Below are 22,021 nucleotides of genomic sequence, written 5' to 3'. Positions count from 1 at the left end.
AAACCAAAGCACTGAAAGGATTTTGGAACAGAAAAAATGGGAGAAGGTTTTCCACAAATTTTTTATCAATAGTTGAAACAGTAAAAAGATGAGGACGTAGCCAAGAAAAGGGAAGGAAAGAAGGTCCCCGAACCTTACCTCTTCATTTTACGTCAAAGGTAGCCTAGAAGTGCATTTTTGAAACTTTGATTTTGATAGAATTCCGTGGGAGAGTTTCCGGTCCTTATCTCTTCCTTATTGTCATCCCAGATGGGCCTACAGCTACGCATTCAGGGCTTCAGTTTCGAAAGGTTTCCATGAAAGTGCACCTACCCAAAGCCCCGAGAGACGCTCCCTCTCCTTGATTAAAGATCGCAAAATATTTCGTTTTATGATTTCAATTTAGAAAATAAACTACGGGGAAAACCCCCGAAGATACTGATAACATCCTCCGAAGATCATCGAAGATCATAAAATTGCGTTTCTGGAATTTCAATTTGGTAAAAGTATTGAAGGAGGGCCCTCGAACCTCTCCTCTTACTGACACAACCAAAGATAGTATAAAAACTGTGCTTTTAATTTTACGGAGCAACGTCCCCCCTCCTCCTTCCGCCATTAAATTTAGTCTTATACATTTCGTTTCAAGCGTTCAATTTCGAAAAATTTCCGACAGAGAGAGCTCTCGCGTTTTGGAGCTTGAATTTCGAAAAACTGCGGTCCTTTTAGCGTTACCATAGATGGCTTACACAATCGCGTTTTTAAGATTTCAATTTCAAACAATTTCCGAGAATGGGCCCCCGAATCTTTTCTTCCCCCTAACATTTGTTAAAGATCGTCTAAAACTGCGTTTTTAGGGCTACAATACATACATTTAGAGTAGCGCTTTTAAAGTTTTAATCCCAAAAATGCCCGCTGTAGCGCCCACGAGCCTTTTCTCTCCCTTTTATTCCAAAAGATCGTCTAAATTGTTTTTTTAAGACTATAAATACAAAACATTTCTAGGGGTACGCCCACGAATATCTGCTCCCTTGACATCACCAAAGATAGTCAAAAACCAGTAAGTTTTTAGAGCTAAAACTTTGGAAATTTTCCGAGGGGGGGGGACAGAGCCACCCTTTCTCTAAAATAAATGGAGAGAACCTTTTAAGGATTATAATTTCGAAACATATGGACGGGAGAACACCCCCCACTCCTAACCCAGCCGTAGGTGGGGTCTGGTCTTCAGGGGCCAGGCCCGTCCCTATGCCGGTCCCAAGCCCGGGTAAATGGGGAGGGTTTTACGATGGTGTAGCATCCACGTATGTAAAACGACCACTCTTTACTTGCGTGTGAGCAGATTTGTATCTGCCCAACGGCTATCGAGTGGGACAGTGAGTAGGCAATGGGCACCACCGGAGTCAGGTCCGTACCTGGGTCCACGGTGTCTAGAGTCGTAAGTGGTTTAGTTCTCGTTCCCTTACGGGTAGGGGGGCCCCGGCCGAAAGGTCCGTTCTCTGGAAGCCCTAGATGGCATAGCAGAGCGGGGTTCCCTGTTTCGTACCCCCCACTCCTCTTCTCCCCTAACATTGCCAAAGATCACCTAAAATGCATTTTTAAGACAACAAATTAGAAAATTTTCTGGGAAATAACCCCCCGAACGTCTGAGTAAATTTTATGCTTATGATTAGATTAATATTGCTAAGGATAAATGACATGTTATAGTCAGACAATTAGTAAAGAGCAGGATTGTCTTGTAGTCAATATCAAGTTTTTGATATTCCAGGACTTTTACTAAGGGCTATTAAATCCCTAAAAATTCTTAAATTACTATAAAATACTAAAATAAAGTTGAACAATTTCTAACACTAAGCACAGCTCTAATAAGGAAATAGCACTGGTTGAAGAAATATAGAAAAAAAAAATGTGGGATACAGAGGCTTTTATTTTCCAACAAGAAAAAAGATATGAACTTCAAGCGCTCGCACAACAAAAAAATTCATTGGTATTCACACGAATGATACGTTTTTAAAAGTAGGGGAACATGGGGCAAAGTGAAATAGCGGGGCAAAGTGAAATGGTTAAATATTTACTCTGTATTTAGCTCCACCTATCTGATGTTATTTTAACTATGTAGTGCCATATGTAGTCTATTCCTGTCAGGAAAAAAAATACCACCGACGAAGAAAGCATTTAGTAATATAGGCCATTTTTAAAAAATGGCACTCATATTGTAATATTTTGTTGTAAGTCAAAAGTTATTTTTGTTACTATTTTATGATAAAGCTCTTGTTATTAATATTTTAAATATTAGTTGGGACCTCCTAATATTCAACGCAGTATTTATTTAGTTAATTTTATGCTATTTGTATTTTAAATAAATTGTACAATTAGTCAAGTACATGCGGGGCAAAGTGGATGGGGCAAAGTGAAATAGTTTGTTTCATTTTCTCACTCACTCAATATAAATCACTTACTATTCATTAATTCATTTACATTTCTTCATTTAGTAATGCACTTATTGAGCAATCACGATTGCATATTGTTCTCATTTGACGGTCCTTGGCGTTGTGGTTCCTTTTTCAACTTGGACCAGGGGCCACCGCCCACCGGCCTCCGGTCCTGAGCACTGTCTCCCTTTAGCCGCTTCTCCTGGTCGGTGGCGTCCATGTCCTACACACACACACACACTCACAAACATGCACGCTCACACACATGCATCCTAACGCACATACACACTCCTACACACACGCCGTTACACACATACACACACAAGCCTAAGTACATGCACACAAGTCTACGCACACACACAAGCCTATACATGCACGCACGTGCGCCTGCACACACAACTATACGCACGTAACCGCCCAGAAGGAGAAGCAGGTTTGGGGGGACAGAAGCCGTTTCTAGAAACAATAACTCCAATGAGTAGGGTCCTGTCGTGATTGCGAAAAACATAATTTGTATTCAAAGTTTCAGAATTCAAATTAATTTTTTTTTTTATTCATTTATTCACTTATGTTTTTATTCCTTCATTCTTTTAATCGCTCTTTTTTTTTCTTCATATATTAATTGATTTATTAATTTAATTATTCGTTTATTGTTTTATTATCTATTCATATATTCATTCAACCTTTTATTAATTGATCTTTTTGTTCAAAAATATGTTTTATAATCGAATAGAAAAATTTCATTAGAAAAATATTTTATTTTTCACTTTGCCTCATGAAAAAAAAAAGTGAAAATGTTCCACTTTTTTTTTTGGAAAATTCAAACTAACTGCCAAAAACCAAAAAAAAAAAAAATACCGTTTCAACGCAAGTTTTATAATAAAATACATGTTCTTTCATTGTGTACGCTAATTTTCAAAACAAATTTCGGATTTGTGAATTTTGAAAAAACTCAGTCATCTTAATCATTTCACATTGCCCCACATTCCCCTACTACGCGAATGATACGTTCTTAAAAGTACTAAAGATTTGTAAACACATACAATTTATGTGACTGAATAAGTATTCAAGTCCAGGGATATGTTTTTCGTGTTGTTAAAAGATTCCCTTGAATTAAATCCCGCATTTTTATTTTTTATCACAGTAAAACGAAATCGTGATTTTCATACAAAACATCACCAAACTAGATTGAAGTATTCCACGTAAGAGATTTTTTATGTTCGAAATTTTTGCAAGGAAGCCAGAAACAATATAGTTTGGCAATGTTACATACCAAATTTAGAAACATCTATGAAATTGGGATGCAAGCCAAAAATATTTGGACACCGAGGCAGTTTCTAATATATTAAATTGAAAAGCCAGTCACAAAAGAATTCAGGTCATATACTATAATCAGCCTATCAAAGGAGAAAAAAAAGGAATACATAAGAAAATATTTGAAACTTTGTGTTTATCTCTGTTTAAAATGCTACCCCACGTTCGATTTTTTTATGATGATCATTCCACTTTTTGACGAAACCGAAACTTTTGTGGCATTCTTAATAGCAGGATGCATCGCCTTCGATAAAGAAACTTGAGGTTAAGATCCTTTTTAAATTTGAAGCACACACGTGTGTGAGTGTGTGTGCTTTAACTTGCTGTTACGTTTTAAATAGCCTAACAATATACACATCGTAACGTGACATGTTTCTAATACAAGTTTACAATCTAAAGAATTCCAATTTTGTAGGGGAAGCTGCTGTACCCACGGACAAAATTTACTTTTCAATTTTTGCTGGTCTCTATGAATGGATAATCGATTGGTAAAATTCTCTGGCAGAATTTTACCGAGGTTCTCATCTAATTTGACAACTTTTGTTAGATGAAAATTTCACAGCTTTCAACTGCAAAAAAATTTTCTTTAAAATCATCTTTTTGGTCCGTGGGTACTACACCCCGTTCAACCCGCGGACAAGGGTCTTTGTACCCATGGACATATTAAAAAATAAATAAATAAATAGGTCTGATGAACTCAATACATTTTCATTAGCCATTTTATATTGAAATTTTTCAAACATCCACTGAAAATAAAAAAAAAAACCTAAACAAAGAATCCAACAGAAATCAAACTTTGAAAATTACCCGAAGACCTAAGGCTTTTAATTATCCTTAATATTTTTTTACCTTATACCTTTTTTAATTAGCTTTCATTTTTAATCTCAGTGAACTCTTCAAAAAGCATATTACTCTTAAGAGAGCCTAATATGTTTCTAAACAAAATATTAACTAGATAAATGAAAAGTACTGCTCTCGATGTACCTTTATAATGATTTCAATTAATACAAAAATTGAAACCTTTAACGAAATTAACCCATTACAAAAAAAAAAAAAAAACTCAGTTTAGATTAATTCCAACAAAAACCCAGAAATGTCGATTAAAAATGAAAACAGCTGGGATTGACGGTCTGTAGATCCTATAACAGGTGGGGAGTAACTTCAACACTATGTCTTCAAGCCCTACTTCAAAATCATCATCATTGTTGAAAGTAAATTTCGGACGTTGATGACAAGGCACCGTTTTGAGGTACTTCACATTGTAAAAAGACTCAGGTGTGACCCAAGACACTAAAAATTGCCGTCCGTGGGTACACATAATTATGGGTCCTTGGGTACAAAGGTAGGTCATTTTGATTTTGCAAGCCATTCACATCGACAGGACCACAGTTTCACATTAAAAATCAGAAACAACACCTTGAAAACAAAGGGCAGCATGATATTGTTTGTTCTCGAACTCCGCGACTAGCAGCTGCGAACGGTTCCAATTGAAAAAGGGGTGATGGTTTAAGGAAACACGCTTTTTTTCCCCCCCGATGCATTCGGTATTTGCTTGCTCGTTACTTCCTTCTTGCTATCACCCCTGTTTTGATAAAGTCAGAAGAAACCTGACGCATGTGCAAATTCGAGTAAGGTTTCGCGTTAAAATGTCTGACAGTACCTACAACGATTATGAATAACACAATCCACGACGTACTAAAAAAAAGAAATTGTACATGATTCTTTTTTTTTTTTAACTTAGATCCTGCTGCAACCGAAAACTTATGCTAGAATCTTACTTGTTCGTTTGATGGCGTCAAAAACTCCTGAAATACTGGAGAGGGCTGACACACGTGTTGAAACCCCCCATCCGAACTCTCTCAACAATACCCAGAATTTCCCCACCAACGTCCGTGGTACAACCGTCCGTGAGTACAGCAGCTTCCCCTACATTGCAAATGGTAGTTTTTTTTTTTTTTTTTGTATTATAAGAAAGAATTCGATCGAATTTTAAAAAAACATTTCATAAAAGTACTCTTAAAAAGACCAGTTCGCTGGGATCACGTTATAGATCACAAATGTTTTGATTTTGGAGTGCTGAACTCTCAGATTTTACGCCGAGTGCACTTTTGTTTATTAAGTTTCCCAATCTGCAAAATATCAATTAAGATTCTCATTTGATTACTAAAAAAAGTCTGGATGAAATAAAAATAATGAGTTTCGCTAACCAGGCTACTGTAATTATCATATGTTTTATATCTCAAAGGTGTATTTTGTGACAACACCGGCACACTACCTCAATACTTAATCAATCTTCGTCAGTAAGGCATAACTTGAAAGATTTTTTCACCGCTTTTGGCGGAAATAAAGAGACAGTTCACATATTGGTTGTTTTGGATAAAATACGATTTATGTTATACTTTAGTTTGCATTGCTTCAATGCATAACTCGTGAAATGAAGAATCACTGGCTCAGTTGATTAGAGCGTCGAGTCAATAACGCGAAGATTGAGACTTCGAATCCAAATGGCCCGAAAAATAACGTTTTGGTGACTTATTTTCTTCAGCAGAACTCTGGTCCAATTTCCATGAATTTATAATCTAAACTCATTATAGGATTCTGAGCAACAGTTCTGTTGTTGTTAAAATCAGGAAACAAGACATTAGTTTTAAAACAAGAGATTTAGACGATCTTTGGTAATGTTACAATTATTGGGGAAGGAGAGGTTTGGGAGCACTCCCCCGGCAATTTTTCGAAATTAACAAAACGTTATACTTTAAAAACGAGTAATTATTTAAATAATGTGAGAAATTATACATTTTCTAAAACATGACGCATTCCGAAAATGAAGCATAGCTGTACTTATGAATTATTTACATGAAGAGCCAAAAATATTCAGGGATATTACAATTACGGAAAAACAAAATCGTTTCATAAACGTTAATCAAGAGTAACAAAATAAAAAGCACATAAAGTTTTTCAACAGTTAAATAAAAAACCAAAAGAAATTTCTAACGCTATCGAGACATTAACCGCTAACAGGAAATGATTCTAACACTTGAATGAAAAAAAAAAAAAGAGCTAGACTGAGAGAGATTTTTTTTTTTTTCGCTAGCTTTCCGTTATAATCTACGAAGCACAAGAATAATTTTTATTAAGGTTCTCACTTGTTGATTATTGATAATGTTATAGAAGGTGTTTCTTTCTTTTTCTTTCTTTTTTTTTTTTTTTTTTTTGTTGATGATTAATAAAAGCTGCTTATCGAGTACTCAAAAAAAATAATGACAGATATTTTTAGTAGCGTTTTGAATGATGGAAATTTCACGATAGTAACGGTAAACTAAAAAGACAGTAACGGTAACTGAAAAGCAATAAATGCACTTTTAAACACTTAACTATGTTTGAAAGCCCTAAAAGCTACTAAGTGATCAAAAGCTGTACTTACTTGTAATTTGGGATATTTAATCCTAGAAAAGTTGTGTTTTAATCCAATAGTGTACTTCATTCAATGTGAAAGACACACAAACGCAATCATTATTTGACCGCCATATTGAGGTGGTTGAATGTATGTCTAAGGCAAAAAGCCCATGCGCAATGAGTCTTTCTGCGATTGCATGCTTTTTCGGCTCTTCTGCTCTATTTTCTGGCCTGCATTGCACCTTCAGACACTATGCTTTCACCTTAGAGGGAATATTTTCACTCGTCTGGAACCCCTAGTTATAACAGTGTACTACCCCCAGAAGTTGCTTTTGAACTTTTGTTCGTTAATTCCAGGCATATTCACAAAAATGAAGCAAAACCATTATTTTAATTCATTTCTAGTTTAGATTTTGATTAGCATACCATACTGCGTATCAAACCATTTAATGTTTTTTACAATTGTTTATTTTTACTAATTTGGTTTAATTCATGTTACGAAACGTTCACTTCTGAACAGCTTCATTAGTTTTTTTATCTCTATTTCTTTTTTTTTTTTCTCATTTGACTGTCGAGTATCCATGTCCCAAGTAGTGGCGAGAGGCCGAAAGGATAGTGCTAAGGAGTTTTAATACGTTCGCAGCTAACACATCAAAACTCCGAAGTTAAACCAAAAAACGCTCGCACAGCTTGCAATAATAAATAGGGCTTCTAAAGTTATTAATTTTAAAAGGAAAAGCAATGTATAAATAAAACCAAAACTAACCTGAATTTCAGGCGGACCGCCTTCATCCCTTATTAGCAAAAGGTAGCTTTGTCCTTCGATTACAACTTCTTTTTTGAATCGTCCGCCTAAAATCAGAAGAAGAAAAAATTAGATGTAATTACCTATACTGCTCTCTAGTAAGAAGAGCGTACCTCAAATGTTTCTTAAAGCATTTCTTTTCCCACACTGGATAGTCCATCAAATTTACAATATGGTTATATATTAGATTTAGTTTATCAAAAATAAATAATAGGAATATCGATTACTAGGATCAGAAAAGTGTATTTCCTAAAAGATGATGAAAAATCATCAGAAAGATTCTCAGAACAAAAATTTAACCTCTTGAGAAACGTTTTTCTTCCTTAGGAGAGCAGAATAAGTCATCGAAAACAACTTTTAGAAGGAAAAAAAGGGGGGAATAGATACAATTTTCGAAAAAAATGTTCAATATTTTCCGGTATAAATCCTTTAAAATCATTTTCAATAACGAAATAAATGCGAGTAAATTAGACAAAAAATTGATTTTTTGATTTCCTTTTTCATTTGATAAATACACCCTAAATTAACTAATAAAAAGAGGAATTGTAGACTTTTAAAGAAAATGTTGAATTGCAGTATTTCAGAAATGCTTTGGTCAAATGTTTACACTTTTAAAAACATAGAAAACAATAAAACGCACCAAGATTGGTTCATAATTTATACTCTTGGTATATTATTGCTTACGAATAAACACCATTATATAATCAAGCAAGCTTTTATTTCAACAAGCATTCAAATTATAAAAATAAGATTAAAATTAGAAGTCAAAATCGAATTTTATTTTAATGAAAACAAAAAAGGAAAAGAACAGTATATTTGCAGAATCAAACTTTTTCTGCAACGGACAAGGAGCAATTTTGACAACTAGTTACAGTGTGGTCATAATTGAACGATCCTACTTTTAAGCAAGTGTTTTGACAAAACGATTTCTCTGTACTTGACGAAATTTGTGAAGAACATTATGAAGGAATCGGAATTTGCTTGAGAAAATAAAAAGATCCCATCAAAAATACAAAATCTACAAAAATGCAAGTATCACTTCCACAGTAAGAAAGTTGTGTGATCTCATGTTCAACCAAGTCAGTTGCTTAGCTAGTATCGTTGGAAGCAACTATTAAACAATTTTGTCTTAAATTGTTTCCTATTACCTTGCAACATTTATAAGGACTGTAACAATATTAGAGATCTTTATATCTAATATATATATATATATATAGTGACTTGGCAATAGCATGACAACATTATAACATCTAATCTATCCATTTTCTCAGTAAACGAGAAATTGCATTTTTTCTTCAGAGAGAAAAAATGTTAATATTTTCCTATATTATTCAACTACTCTGTCAAAACTAGATAGAATCCGGCAATAATAGTTTTTTGTCAAAATGACAATTAGAGATTTTGTGCTGACAGCTTACAGACACAGTTTTTTTACAATATTTTTCTTCAGAAAATTGATAAAAAACATTAAATATGCTTCGATAAAATTTTTTGTTTGTTTTCATGTTTAAAACAAATGTAATATTTAAGTTTTCTTTAAGACTTAAACATTTTTAAAATGTTTGTTTTTAAAAGTTTTAAACATAAAAACAAAAAATGAAAGTCCTAATGTTTTTCAACTACTTGCTGACAAAGTTACACAGCTCAAAAATCTAAATGGATCTTAAATGGAAAAAAAAAGCCTAAACACTTTCAATTTTTAATAAATTTACTAATTTCAAAGACATAGTTCTTTTTAAGTATTAAAATAATCAGACTTATAAAAATAGTTTATATGTTGCAACATGTCATAGAGATTTAAAATCATTGCTATTACAATTATAATGCATTTCTTTTAAATTTAAAAATTAGTCTAATAAATAATGAAATTGATAGGTAAGATCTTTATTCAGAGTGTTATACATTATTTACATCACTGCTATTCCAATAATTAAGATAACTTTATGCAACTGTCTTTGTAATTGGGTTTTTGTCATTTGTTTTCCAACTTGGTTTTTTTTTTTTTTTTTTTTTTTTTTGGCCACGGTTTTTTCCACTGTCGCGGCAAAAAGGCGGAAAAATGACCAACCATGGTATAAATGGAACAAATTTGCAGATATTGCACGCTATCGCATGCCCTCTTACTCACTGAAAAATCAGGCTAATAGCTTTACCCGCAATGCAATTACAGGGGTGTGAAAAGTGCTCTGTGTTAGCTTCGAGAAAAGGATGGTACGGCTGGTTCGTTATTTAGATTTCACCATCTTTTTCATCACCTGCAAAGGTCCTAAAAACCTCTTCGGAAAAGAACGTGTCATCGGCAGCCACTCTCGTGATCAGTGGCCTTTCCGATCCCCAAACCTCAATCCATGTAACTTTTGGCTTTTGAGGTATTTGAAAAATTTCGTTGACCTTGATAAATCATAGAACTTTACCTAATTTTCTTAAAGACACCATTTCACGACATTTTCGTAACATTTCCCTGAGCAGATTGCGGTCACCTGTAGAACATGCTTAACGGTTTCAGAAGGTAGTTGAAAATGATGGCCGTCAAGATGAACATGTTTTGCTGCAGTATTTTTTTAACTATCGTAAATGTACAGTAAATATGTAATTCACTGGAAATGGCCAACTGGTGGAGAAATTTTCAACATTTTTTTTTTATTTGCCCAAACAAATTTCCATCACTTCATTATGTTCTACACAAAATTTCCCTAATTTCTGAGCAATAATTTCGTCGCTAAATAACTTTAAAGTGGGGTCGTTTAGTTATGGTCACTATGTACAATCAAAAAACAATCATGAATTGAATACACTTCGAAACTTACCTTCCGGGGATTCATCTTGCATGTATGAGCCCGTAAGATACCTATGAACTAAAGCAGATTTTCCACTAGAAAGACTCCCTACAATGCCCTAGAAAAGAATGAAATCCAAAAATGAAATTTTACGTATTAATAGTTCATTAGACTAAAATTTACTCAGTTATATAAGTACATAATATGTCTTCTACATAATATTAAGTAGATAAAATGTGATTAAAATATTTGGCCCTTTTCTCCCCCATTATAAAAACTTTGCAAAAATACTTTAACTAACATGAGACCCCATTACGTATTTTCCCAATGTTTACCCTTTCGAACTTGCGCCTAGCAATATGATGAATATGGGTCTTTTCCCTGAATATAGGGTAATTAAAACTCCAACGAGGATAATTGTAAGGGGTTTAGCTTTTCTCCCACAACGTGTGCCATGTGTACCATTTTTCTATGCTTATTTTCGATATTAGAATTTAAAATGAACAGCAAGACTATATACCCTAAAGTATACGGACACTTTCAAAAGTATATTTTTTACGAATTTCTTGAGAAGTACTAGATGAATTGTTCTGCAACTTTTGTCATATAAAAGGTGTGCATCATTTGACAATTTCCAGTAAAAACTAAATCACGCATGCATGCAGGGAACTAATAAGAAGTTGAAAGATCGGAAAAAGATTTTTGATCATCCTTCATCGAAAATAGCTGAGAATAAAATGTAAATTTCAGAAGTTAGTTTACAAAATATGTACAATGATTTTATGGATTCTCGTGAAAATGTCACATATTCATATCATCATTATTCATATCATTCAAAAATATAAATTTTCGAATTTTTTAAGCTCATGATACGCAGAGTTTTCGGTCAAACCTTACCAAACTTTTAGAAAACTTGACAGTATATAAGAAAAACATTATTCTGAAGTTTAAAATGAAAATATTGAAAGTTTGATGAAATATGGACCGCTCAAAGCAATAAAATTTTCACTGCGCATAAGCGAAAAATAGCAATTTATAACTTTCAAAATGTCATAGCTAACTAAATGTGGCAAATTATAAAACAAATCCAGAAGAAAATAATTAAAACTGAAAAAGTTAACATCGACCTAAAGAGCCTTATTTCAAGGATTTTCGAATAAACAACGAATCGTAAGGGATGATTTGCAAATTGGCAACACTTACTCGCAATCATTCAAGTTTGTTACGCTGTAATTTGTGATTAGAAACGACTATTTTATAACTATTCTTTATGATTCGTCACGTATCTGAGAATCATTAATGATACAACTCATTAGATACTGATATCATTCTAAATATTTAAGTAGGGGGAAGTGGGGTACGTTGGACCGTGGGGCACGCTGGACCGCTCTCGATTATTTTAATATTATTAATATTTTTTATTTTATTTTATGACCAAAAAATAGCACCTATGGTCCTACAAATCCTAAAATGAAATCACATGTTACAGTTATATTGAACAAATTTTATCCCAGAAAGTGTTATTTCAGTAGTCCTCAGTAATTTTCATGAAACTGTAACTTTATTTTTTTTTAATGGGTTTTATCAAGATTGAGGGGAAAAAATTGAACTCTTTTCTGAAAGTAAGTTCTTTTAGTTCACAATAATTGACAATTTTTTCATTTTTTTTTCAAAAAGAAAAAAAATATGACATCACTTCTTCAGACAAAAAAGGTTGGTTCACTCTTTGTGGGGCTTATTGGACCGCACCAACCTAACCCACATAATTAAAAAATTTATTTTTTCTCTTAAATCTCAATAATTATAACAATATTCTAAGTGTTTGTATATTATACATTCATTTCATTTCATGTTACACATGTTTTGAAACAATGATGATAAAACTTAGGGGGGGGGGAAGCAAAGATATATTTTATAATTATTTAACAAAAATTTTACTAAATTAATTTTACCAAAAGATTTATTTTATATCTGCACTTTTTTACTATTGATATTTTCAAATATACTTAAAATTTTTGCAGACAATTGTTTTCTAAAATTTAAAGTATGCAATACATGCTATAATAAAGTTCCTGTTTTTAACAAAATATTTTTGCTAAACAAGCATTCTTCATAGAAACAAAATAAAACAAATAATTGATTAAAGGAATACAAAAATATATTTTTATTTTAAGATTATCTAATTTTGATTTTAAAACACAAAGATATGCTAACTTAACGCTGTCAATTTTTTTTTTTTTTTTTTGGACTTTTTCTTTGAAATGTATTAGTATAACAGGCTTTTTTGCGGGGGGGGGGGGAGTTGTTCCACAAGCAATGCAATAAAGAAAAAGAGCTTTTTACCCCCTAGCAAATATTGATGTAACTTTGCATAAAAATAACATATGACTTATCCTTCCAAAACCCAGTCCAATGAAAGTGCTTAAAGCTCAAAAGTAGCACGTCCATATTTCCAGATATCATTTAACGCATCTTTAATGAACTTTAATCTGCAATAATTGTCTCATGATATTCAATAATTGATTTTTCTTTTGATTTTTAAAAAATAATTGTGCAGTAATGGTGAATGCTTATTGCTGTTTTTAAATAAAGATGATTTATCAATTAAAATAAATTTAATATGTTATATTGATCTTTAAACTTCATATTTTTCACTCTACACACAAAAGAGAATAAGTTAGTTACTAAGTTTGCTAGTATTTATCACTAAAATTATAAAAAATGTAGTTATGCGGTCCAACGTACCCCACCCGTGGGGCACGTCGATCTACTTTACGAGTTTCTGTGAAAAATTAATGTAAAAAAAGTTTATCAATTCAACGTTTCCAAAAAAAAACTGTGGTATTGAGAAGTGTTTTGTGGAACTTATTGTAGAAAATCGAACTTCTCGTTAAATTTTTTGATGAAATAAAAATTAGTGAAAAGGCGGACCAATGTGCCCCACCTCCCCTTACTTAACTGAATTATACACAGGGTGAATTTGACCTAATCTGCCAAACGAAAGGGGGTGTTAGAAGAGCCCAAATGGAACATACCACCACCCATTAAACCTGCCCAATTCATAACCGTAATTTAAGTTACGGTAAATAGAAGAAAAATGAGCCAAAAAAACAAATTTCTAAGATTAAGACCGATTTCTGAAATTCCTAAAACATCCACACACAAAATAAAGGGGTTCTCTGAAACCTCGAAACAAGTGTCTGCAGTAATTTTTTAATTTCGTGCGTCAAAACGTTGTTGATTGCCATTTACTTCCCCGCACAAAGGTATGTATTTATTTCTTATACCCTTTGTATAAAAAACAAAAATAATCGGTCTCTTATTCTTCGAGAGATTTTAAAGATATGAATCATTGACAATACCCAGATACTTTAAGTAACTGGAAGCAGAATAAAAAAGTTTTAGAATTCAATTTTTCAAAGTAGGTGTTTCTACGGATAAACAAAAAAAAAAAAAATATGTAAATATGCAGCGTATCCCCGTTAAACCTGCAAGACCTCTATTTTCGCAACCGTTATTCCAAGATGCATACTTCTAATTCCAAAAATGATCAAAATAAGATGCAGAGTGAACGTATGAAAAGTTTGTTGAGCGAAAAAGAATTAGTGAAACAATATGAAAATTAACTTTTTATATGATCCCCAAATCCCCTACATTGCATTCAAGGGAATCAAAATCATAAAAACAGTTCAAACACAAAGAGTTTGACATTAGTAAGGTCAATATTCACCGAGATATGAAATGCAGCGTTTTGTGGCTTACACCACTTTATGCTCGTAATCAATTACACCTTTGGGGGGGGGGGGACATAGTAGCTAACAAGAGTTTAAAACTATATGTGTGTATAGAGTGTGTTTTTTTTTTTTTTTTTTTTTTTCAAATCGTACAGTGAAGCCCGTGTAAGTTGACCACTTGCGGTGCACTACTTTAATGATCAACTTAGACAGGTGGTCAACTTATAGAGGTTGATTTATATGATATAGGACTAATTTTGTACCTGAAAAAAGCGGTCAGCTTAGGCAGGTGGTTAACTTTAGAGGTTTTACGTATGAGCTTTTGCGGTGCTTTTTTTATCATAGCATAATTTCTGCATTAATGTTTCAATAACAATGAAAAATTTTAATATTTTGTTTCTTTGCTTCGACAGTCAGTCGAAAGGGCGATAGGTTCCAATCTCATCTTCTGCATGGTGACTTAAAATTTGAACTCGAATATTTCCTTGAGCTCAAATTTTTAAAAAATTTTGTGTTGGAATTATTTTTAATGGATATTATTTCCCAAAACATAAGTTAGGCGACCTAGAGTGCGTATAAAAATTACATTTGGTATGTATTCACCAATTTTCTTTATCGTTTCAAACTTTCAATAAGTATATTAACTCTGCACCATATTTTGATAATTTTTGGAATTAGAACAAAATGTTGCGAAAAACGAGGTTTTGCATGTTTTTGCACGCTGTTTATTAAAAGGGTTCAAAACTTTTTATAGCACACTTTCGAAGCATTTTTCTTTCCTTTCTTTTTTAATTGCATTAATTTTGTTTAATTTTCGAAATTTTTGCGTAAAATAGATTAAATGCCATTAAATATAAGCACACAGAAATTATTAACATAATTTGATATTAAGCACAAGAAGCATTGGAATTTATTAGGTACTGATTGCTTTAGTACTAGATGAATACTACAGCAGCTAAAGACATGGTTGGGGTATTAGATCACAAACTTAAAATCTTCCGAGGTTAAACTTATTTGTCCATCCTTCCCTATTTGGAACTTGACTTGTTAAAAAAATTTTACGTGCACAAGTAATTGGAATCTAAAAGGGGTCTTTTGCAATCCTTCATGTTTCTCCCGTTTTTCTGTCCATTGTATTTGATTCGTATCTTCCAATGTCTCTCTTGTCAATCCTGGTTTGGTAAATGTTAATCCTGATTGGTTTTGGAGCCCGTCCTGATTGTATATATGTATTTTTTTCTGATTATAGGTTTCCTTTGACACTGATGAAGGGGGCGTGAGCCCAATAACGGGTTGCCGTTTTTAATACTTTTTATAAGCGCCAATTCCGTTATTTTCCATTTTACATGATAAATTGAATCTTGCACGGCAACCCGTTATTAAGCTCACGCCCCCTTCATCAGTGTCAAAGGAAACCTATAATCAGGAAAAAAAAATACATATATGCAATCAGGACGGGCTCCAAAACCAATCAGGATTAACATTTACCAAACCAGGATTGACAAGAGAGACAGTGGAAGATACGAATCAAATACAATAGATAGAAAAACGTGAGAAACATGAAGGATTGCAAAAGATCCCTTTTAGATTCCAATTACTTGTGCACGTAAAACTTTTTTAACAAGTCGAATTCCAAATAGGGAAGGATTGACAAATAAGTTTAACCTCGGAAGATTTTAAGTTTGTGATCAAATACCCCAACCATGTCTTTAGCTGCTGAAGACTTTATTAATACTATGTAACACGATTTTTGTTTCTGGGTAACTAGGTTGATTCGCCAGTAATTGACCATTTAGTAGAAGTTTCTACACGTTCTGTCTAGTTTCACAAGAAAAATCACAAGGAAGAATATTAAAACTTTTCTACGAGTTCATAAAACTGTCAGGATTAACAATAACTATTTTTCAAATTATTTTCAACAGTAGTTAAAAAAGGAGATTTCGCGAGTAATTGACCACTTACGTCCGTGTCGGCACTGGCGTTATCGACGGTTATATTATGTTTAAAAAAAAGTATTGAGCATAATAGTAACAAAGGAATTAAAAAACGCAAAAGTTGACAGTTCGTAAAAACTGCTGCATTCCACGGTAAATAGCCACAAAAAGGAAACTTCAGTAGCATTACTACCCGTTTCTAAATAATTGTTACTCAATTAAACAGAAAAGAACATTGACAAATCATAAGCAAAACTTTTTGGAAATTTGTTACATGGAGTGTAATTTTTCCGTTACACTTCTTTAAATATTTCCGTGGTGGTAAAATTATTTGTCCACCTTCCACTATCTGCGAATTGAACTTCTTTTATGACTTTCCCGCACACAAGAGCTAAGACACAATCTGCAATGAATCTTTTGCTCCCTCCCCCCTTTATTTCTAATGTAATTTTCTATTCCCAATATCTCTCCAACTCTTCCTGCTGGTTCACCAAATACTAAATCCGCCTTGGTTTCGGAGCCATCTTAATAGTATGAAACCTTTTTTTCAGACACAATAGATTTTTCTTTCTTCGCTTGTCTCTGACGAAGGGAGCGATTGCTTTAGAAACTAGTCTCAAAATCTTAATACCTTTTATTTGAGCCAAGTCATGCATCTTTCCCTTTTACTTTATTACGCGCAAAATTACTTATTTTTAACGATATGCATCAGTGTTCTCCTCTGATTACTTAAATGCAGAATGAAAATAAATTCTAACGTTTTAAATGTTATTCCGAAAAATGATCCATCTTCGAGAAGCTTGGATTTAATGAGTAAGCGGGCTTCATTAGGGAAGTAAAATGCCTTGTCAAGACCGAAAAGGGCACTAATTATGAAAGAAAATCCAAAGAAGTTACTTTTGGAGCTGTTAATAATTAGATGCAAAGGCAAAAGGGATAAAAGCGCAATCAAGTACTTGTCTCGCAGTTCGTTTTTAATTTTTCAGATTTAAGAACGTCTAAAAGTGACATTTAAAAATCAAATAAGGAGAGATAGCGCACGTTTGGTCCACATTTTCAGCTTTCATTTTTCACCTAATGAAAAAACAAATTATAAAGTTAAATTTTTTATCATAAGATTAATGACATATTTATCCTTATCGAAGTTTTTCAAATGTTCTGCACCTAATCTTGTGTTACATTTGTTTTTAAACAGAACTTTATAAAGTAAATCAAGGTATCCCCGAGTAAAAGATACCTTAAAATGTTCTACGGTAAAAAATTAAAACGTTTAGATTTCTTTTACCATTATTACATATTTATCACCATCGAAGATTTTTTTTATTTTAAATTTTATTGTTAAGCTCAAAGCTAAGTAGAGAAAGGTGTTTTAAGTCTCGAGTACCTTGATCCACCCCACAGAGTACTTGCATCACATAGGGAGAAGAACTTCTGTTACGAAAATGGTCATAAATATAACACAATATTGTAACTATTTTTTTAATGATTGACAAACATGTTTTTTTTTTTTTTTTGTTTTTTTTTTTGCGACAATAGAGCTTTAAATCGAAGGACTGTAATCGAAAAAACATTTTAGGAAGTTTAAAGTATCTCTCTTCAAGCCCACTCTTCAGTTTAATTGTCAAATATTAAGGGAAAATGAAGACTATGGAAATTAATACATATAAAGTTAATTCAGTCAGGAAAGTATATTTTTAATAAACGTTAATTGAAATGGATGGCCAGCTATTTCCTGAGTACTGGCAAAATACGATAAGGACTATGTCACTTTCATGTACTTTTGCCTCAGTAAACAGTTATTGCAAAAAAGAAAAAAAAACTCGATTGTGTCCAGGGATGTGCCAGCTGAAACCTACTTTTGGAGCAATCTCAGGTGCAGGAAAATAGTGACTTTGGAGCAGCTTGGCTCAGGAAAATGAAGAACTAGGAGCAGTTTGGCTCACCGAAAAGTGTTTTGCAGAAACTTGGAGCACGAAAATAGTGCAATTGGAGCGGCAAAAAGTATGTTTTGATACAGGGATGTGCCGACCAAAACTCGCTTTTGGAGCAATCTTGGGAACAGGAAAATGGTGAATTTGGAAAAGCAAAACGGTGAATTTGGAGCAGTCTGGAGCAGTAAAATTGTAAATTTGGAGCAGTCTGGAGCAGTAAAATTGCAAATTTGGAGCAGCTTGCAGCAGCAAAAATGTAAATTTTGCATCAATTTAGAGCAACTATGCATATTTCACACACAGAAACATGTGTGACATGATAAAATAATAAAAAAGGAGATTAAGCATGCAAAAACACCATAGCTACAACTACAAGTTAAAGCTCTCTTAATTCTTTTTTTTTTTTTTTGTCTAATATTATTCACAAAAAGACTAGTCCTGTCTTGCTCTACTTTTTTCTTATACTTCTTTCGATTAAAATTTAGTGCACACATTTACTTTGCTTAATACATCACTGCTTTAGTGCACATTTAAGTTAGAGTGCTTTGATACCTATTTTTAAAATTTGTTTGCTTTTATGTAACATATTCAAAAAAGCTTTTAACAAAAGCACAAAAGAATGGTTGAATTTAAAAAACTTTACCTCAACAAGTTACAAGTGAATTTTAAAGAGCTATCAGATAATTTTTTTTCTTTTTTTTTTTTTTGGTATGTTTAAGTTATTCACTTTGACCTCATTATTAAAATTATTATTACTTTTTCTTGGCTTATATGTTGTATGCTGGACTACGTGATTAACAAATCTAAAGATCAAGCAAAAGCAACATTAAAACCTTTTGTTTTAATTGTTTGATATTTAATCACAAAATTAATAATGAAATTACAATGAAAAAAAAAATGATTTTGAGAAATGATGTCACAGAAAAAGAATTTTTAAACACACGTGAAAAAAAAGTGTAAAATGAAAAAAGAAAAAATAAATAAATAAATAAATAAATAACAATTTTAAGACAGACTAAGAACATGGAAAAAATGCCTGAATCTGAGAAACTTGAAATGTCTGCATACTCATTACCAGAGCATTAGAATTCCCAAATTTATGTGCCTCCAACCAAAACTAGAGATCAATTTTCTGTCCTAAAATCTTAAGAAACCGAAGATTCAAAACTGGCGAACAATATTAATTTTTATAGATGGCATTCGCTTAGATCAATTTGGATGCAACTGGATTGACATTTTCGAGTGGGCGTGGCAAGAAGACGAATTTACAAGTCCTCATATACTGAAAACAAAAGATAACAAAGGTTGAAAATAATGATCAGTGCAAACTTTTTCTAGTCAAAGGAACATAATCACATAAAAATTAAAACGAAAAAGCTGATGCAATTGGATTTTGAAATGCGCACAAAATCGGGACTAAGCCAAAAAATTGTAAAAACAAGCTCCAAATGCATAAACTTGATGATATTTTACCAAAACTGTCAGATATGCTAAAGGAACTGCAACATTAAATGCAAAATTGCAGTTTTGACACAAGTTTGTCCGATTTTGGCGCAGAAAAGTCCATTTGGCGGTCTTTTGGAGCAGTTTGGCGCAGGATCGGTGATTGGCGCAGTTTGGCGCAATTGGCACAGCTGGCACATCCCTGTGTGTCTCATAAATCGAATTTCATAATGTAGTTCAACTAGTCAAAATTTTAAAAAAATGAAATGTAGTGATTGACAAAAAAATAAAATCTTTATTTCTACCAAACTAAAACATATTTTTTAATGATTATTTTCGGATATGCTAGAGTTTCCCCTTAAATTTCTTATACTAGGTTATAAAACTTAAAATTTCATTGGTCAGCACAGCAAATTGCAACGAAAAGGTTCTCTTTTTTTTTTAATTTCACTTTCCTTCGAAGATTTATTTATTTTTGCCATAATTGAACCTCCAAATTTCATGCAAAAAAAAAAAAAAATTCACTTTTTTTTTTAATTCCTTATTTCTTTTATTTTATCTTATTTATTTATTTATTTATTTTTATTCTCAGGGTTGCCACAGGAAAAATGCAACAAAATGCAATAGTAGCTTAAAACTGTCAAAAAAGTAGCCCGAGAAATTTAAAAAGTAGCAAAAGAGCTGCATTCATATGATTAGATAAATGACGTATTGAATAAATTGTGTAGTTGAAAATGATACAGTTGTAAAAAGTTCGACATCTTTTTTGTTAATGAGTGTAAAACGGAAAAAAAAGGCTACAACTTTCTCAAAAAAGTCCCCCCCCCCCCCCCATAAATAGAACTAATACCATCCAAATAGTGTAAATTTTAGTCCCTGAGCAGTTCAATTTATCTTCACATTTATTGTTCTCTCTTTTTTCCCTAAGCTTCATACTAGGTTCTATTGCAGCCTGAACTACTTTAATATGAACAGAAGGAAAAATCAAAAAAAAAAAAGCAAATTGTAAAAAAAATGTTTGCAAGTAACTATTTCAGAGATGCAATAGAGCCCATTTATCAGTGCTACAAATTCTAAAATCTTCTGTTGCAATTTTCTTACTTTTGCCTATAACTTGATTTATCAATTTAGTTTTAACATCTAACTCTTTGACTATACCCTTTTCAAATTCTCTTTTGTTTTTGGAGCAATCACGATTGCTTATTGTTCTCATTTGACTGTTTTGATGTCTTTTGATTTCCCCCCCCCCCCCTCCCACTGCAACACCACCGTCGGCCGGCCCCTCCCGACGCTGCTCCTCTACCGAAAACCGTCTCCAAGGATTGAGTCAATATCCTACACTTACACGCATACATTATACGCACCTACAACAGACACACATACATACACCTACACACATACATACACCTACACACATACACACACCTACACATACACACAACTACCCACACACTCATGTCTGCACACAGACACAAACACGCATGCCTACATACACACATACACATACCTCCCTCCACACACATACACACAACGACCCACACACTCATGCCTGCGCACACACAAACACACACGCCTAGATACACACACTCGTGATTGCGAAAAACATAATTTGAATTCAAAATGTCAAAATTCAAATTAATTTAAAAATATTTATCTTCTTTTCTGCATTTTATTTCTTAACTTTAGCAGCTCTCTTTGTTTTCACCTCTGGTATCAAGAAAAGGCTGATGTCAGCACTAGTGTACTGATATAATTTAGGATCTGGGCGACAATTCTCCTATTCAATCATAATTTCAAAGAATAATTCTACGCCTTCTGTTTCAAATTTTAACCAACATTTTCCCCACGCAAAACCTTGCAACTTATTTACGTATTTATTCGCTTTTTTTCCCCTCCACTTATTATCGAATTTGAACAATATTGCTTTAAAACTGATCTCTTTATTTGCCTTCTTTGATAGTATTGACACAGATTTTTCTCTTGTTGAAACAAACGTTTGTATTATTGTAAGTTGCCTTATTCTTACTAAGTAAACTTCAACGAATTTTACGGTTTTCCTTTTAATTATTCTTTAAATCTGCTGGTCGTTAAGTGATTTTATTAAAATACGTTGAGTTACGATTGTTAGGTTTTATTTTGATGATAAAATATCAACAAACTATTGTTGGTGGATAAAATATTTTCATGGAATAGTTTAAGCTCAAAAGAAAATCTATGCGTAATTTAATGACCTCTTAGGGATTAATTAATTAAGCAGAAATAATCAGCGTCAAATTAAATTT

At 32.8% G+C, this 22,021-nt stretch overlaps 1 protein-coding gene across 1 annotated transcript in view; it reads right to left on the bottom strand.

The window, feature by feature from the left end:
- The window catches only part of LOC129231291 (centaurin-gamma-1A-like), a 361,060-nt gene that overhangs the window by 88,278 nt on the left and 250,761 nt on the right, over positions 1-22,021 (bottom strand). The window contains exons 3-4 of the mRNA XM_054865578.1: positions 10,728-10,815; positions 7,882-7,967 (exon numbers count right to left, since the gene is read on the bottom strand). Of these exons, the coding sequence (XP_054721553.1) occupies positions 7,882-7,967; positions 10,728-10,815 (174 nt within the window). The remainder of the gene's footprint in view (positions 1-7,881; positions 7,968-10,727; positions 10,816-22,021) is intronic.

This window comes from Uloborus diversus, chromosome 10, assembly GCF_026930045.1.
Source record: "Uloborus diversus isolate 005 chromosome 10, Udiv.v.3.1, whole genome shotgun sequence".
Taxonomy (NCBI): Eukaryota; Metazoa; Arthropoda; class Arachnida; order Araneae; family Uloboridae; genus Uloborus; species Uloborus diversus.
Note: the sequence above shows the minus strand (reverse complement) of the source record. Positions and strands in the feature narration are given on the sequence as shown.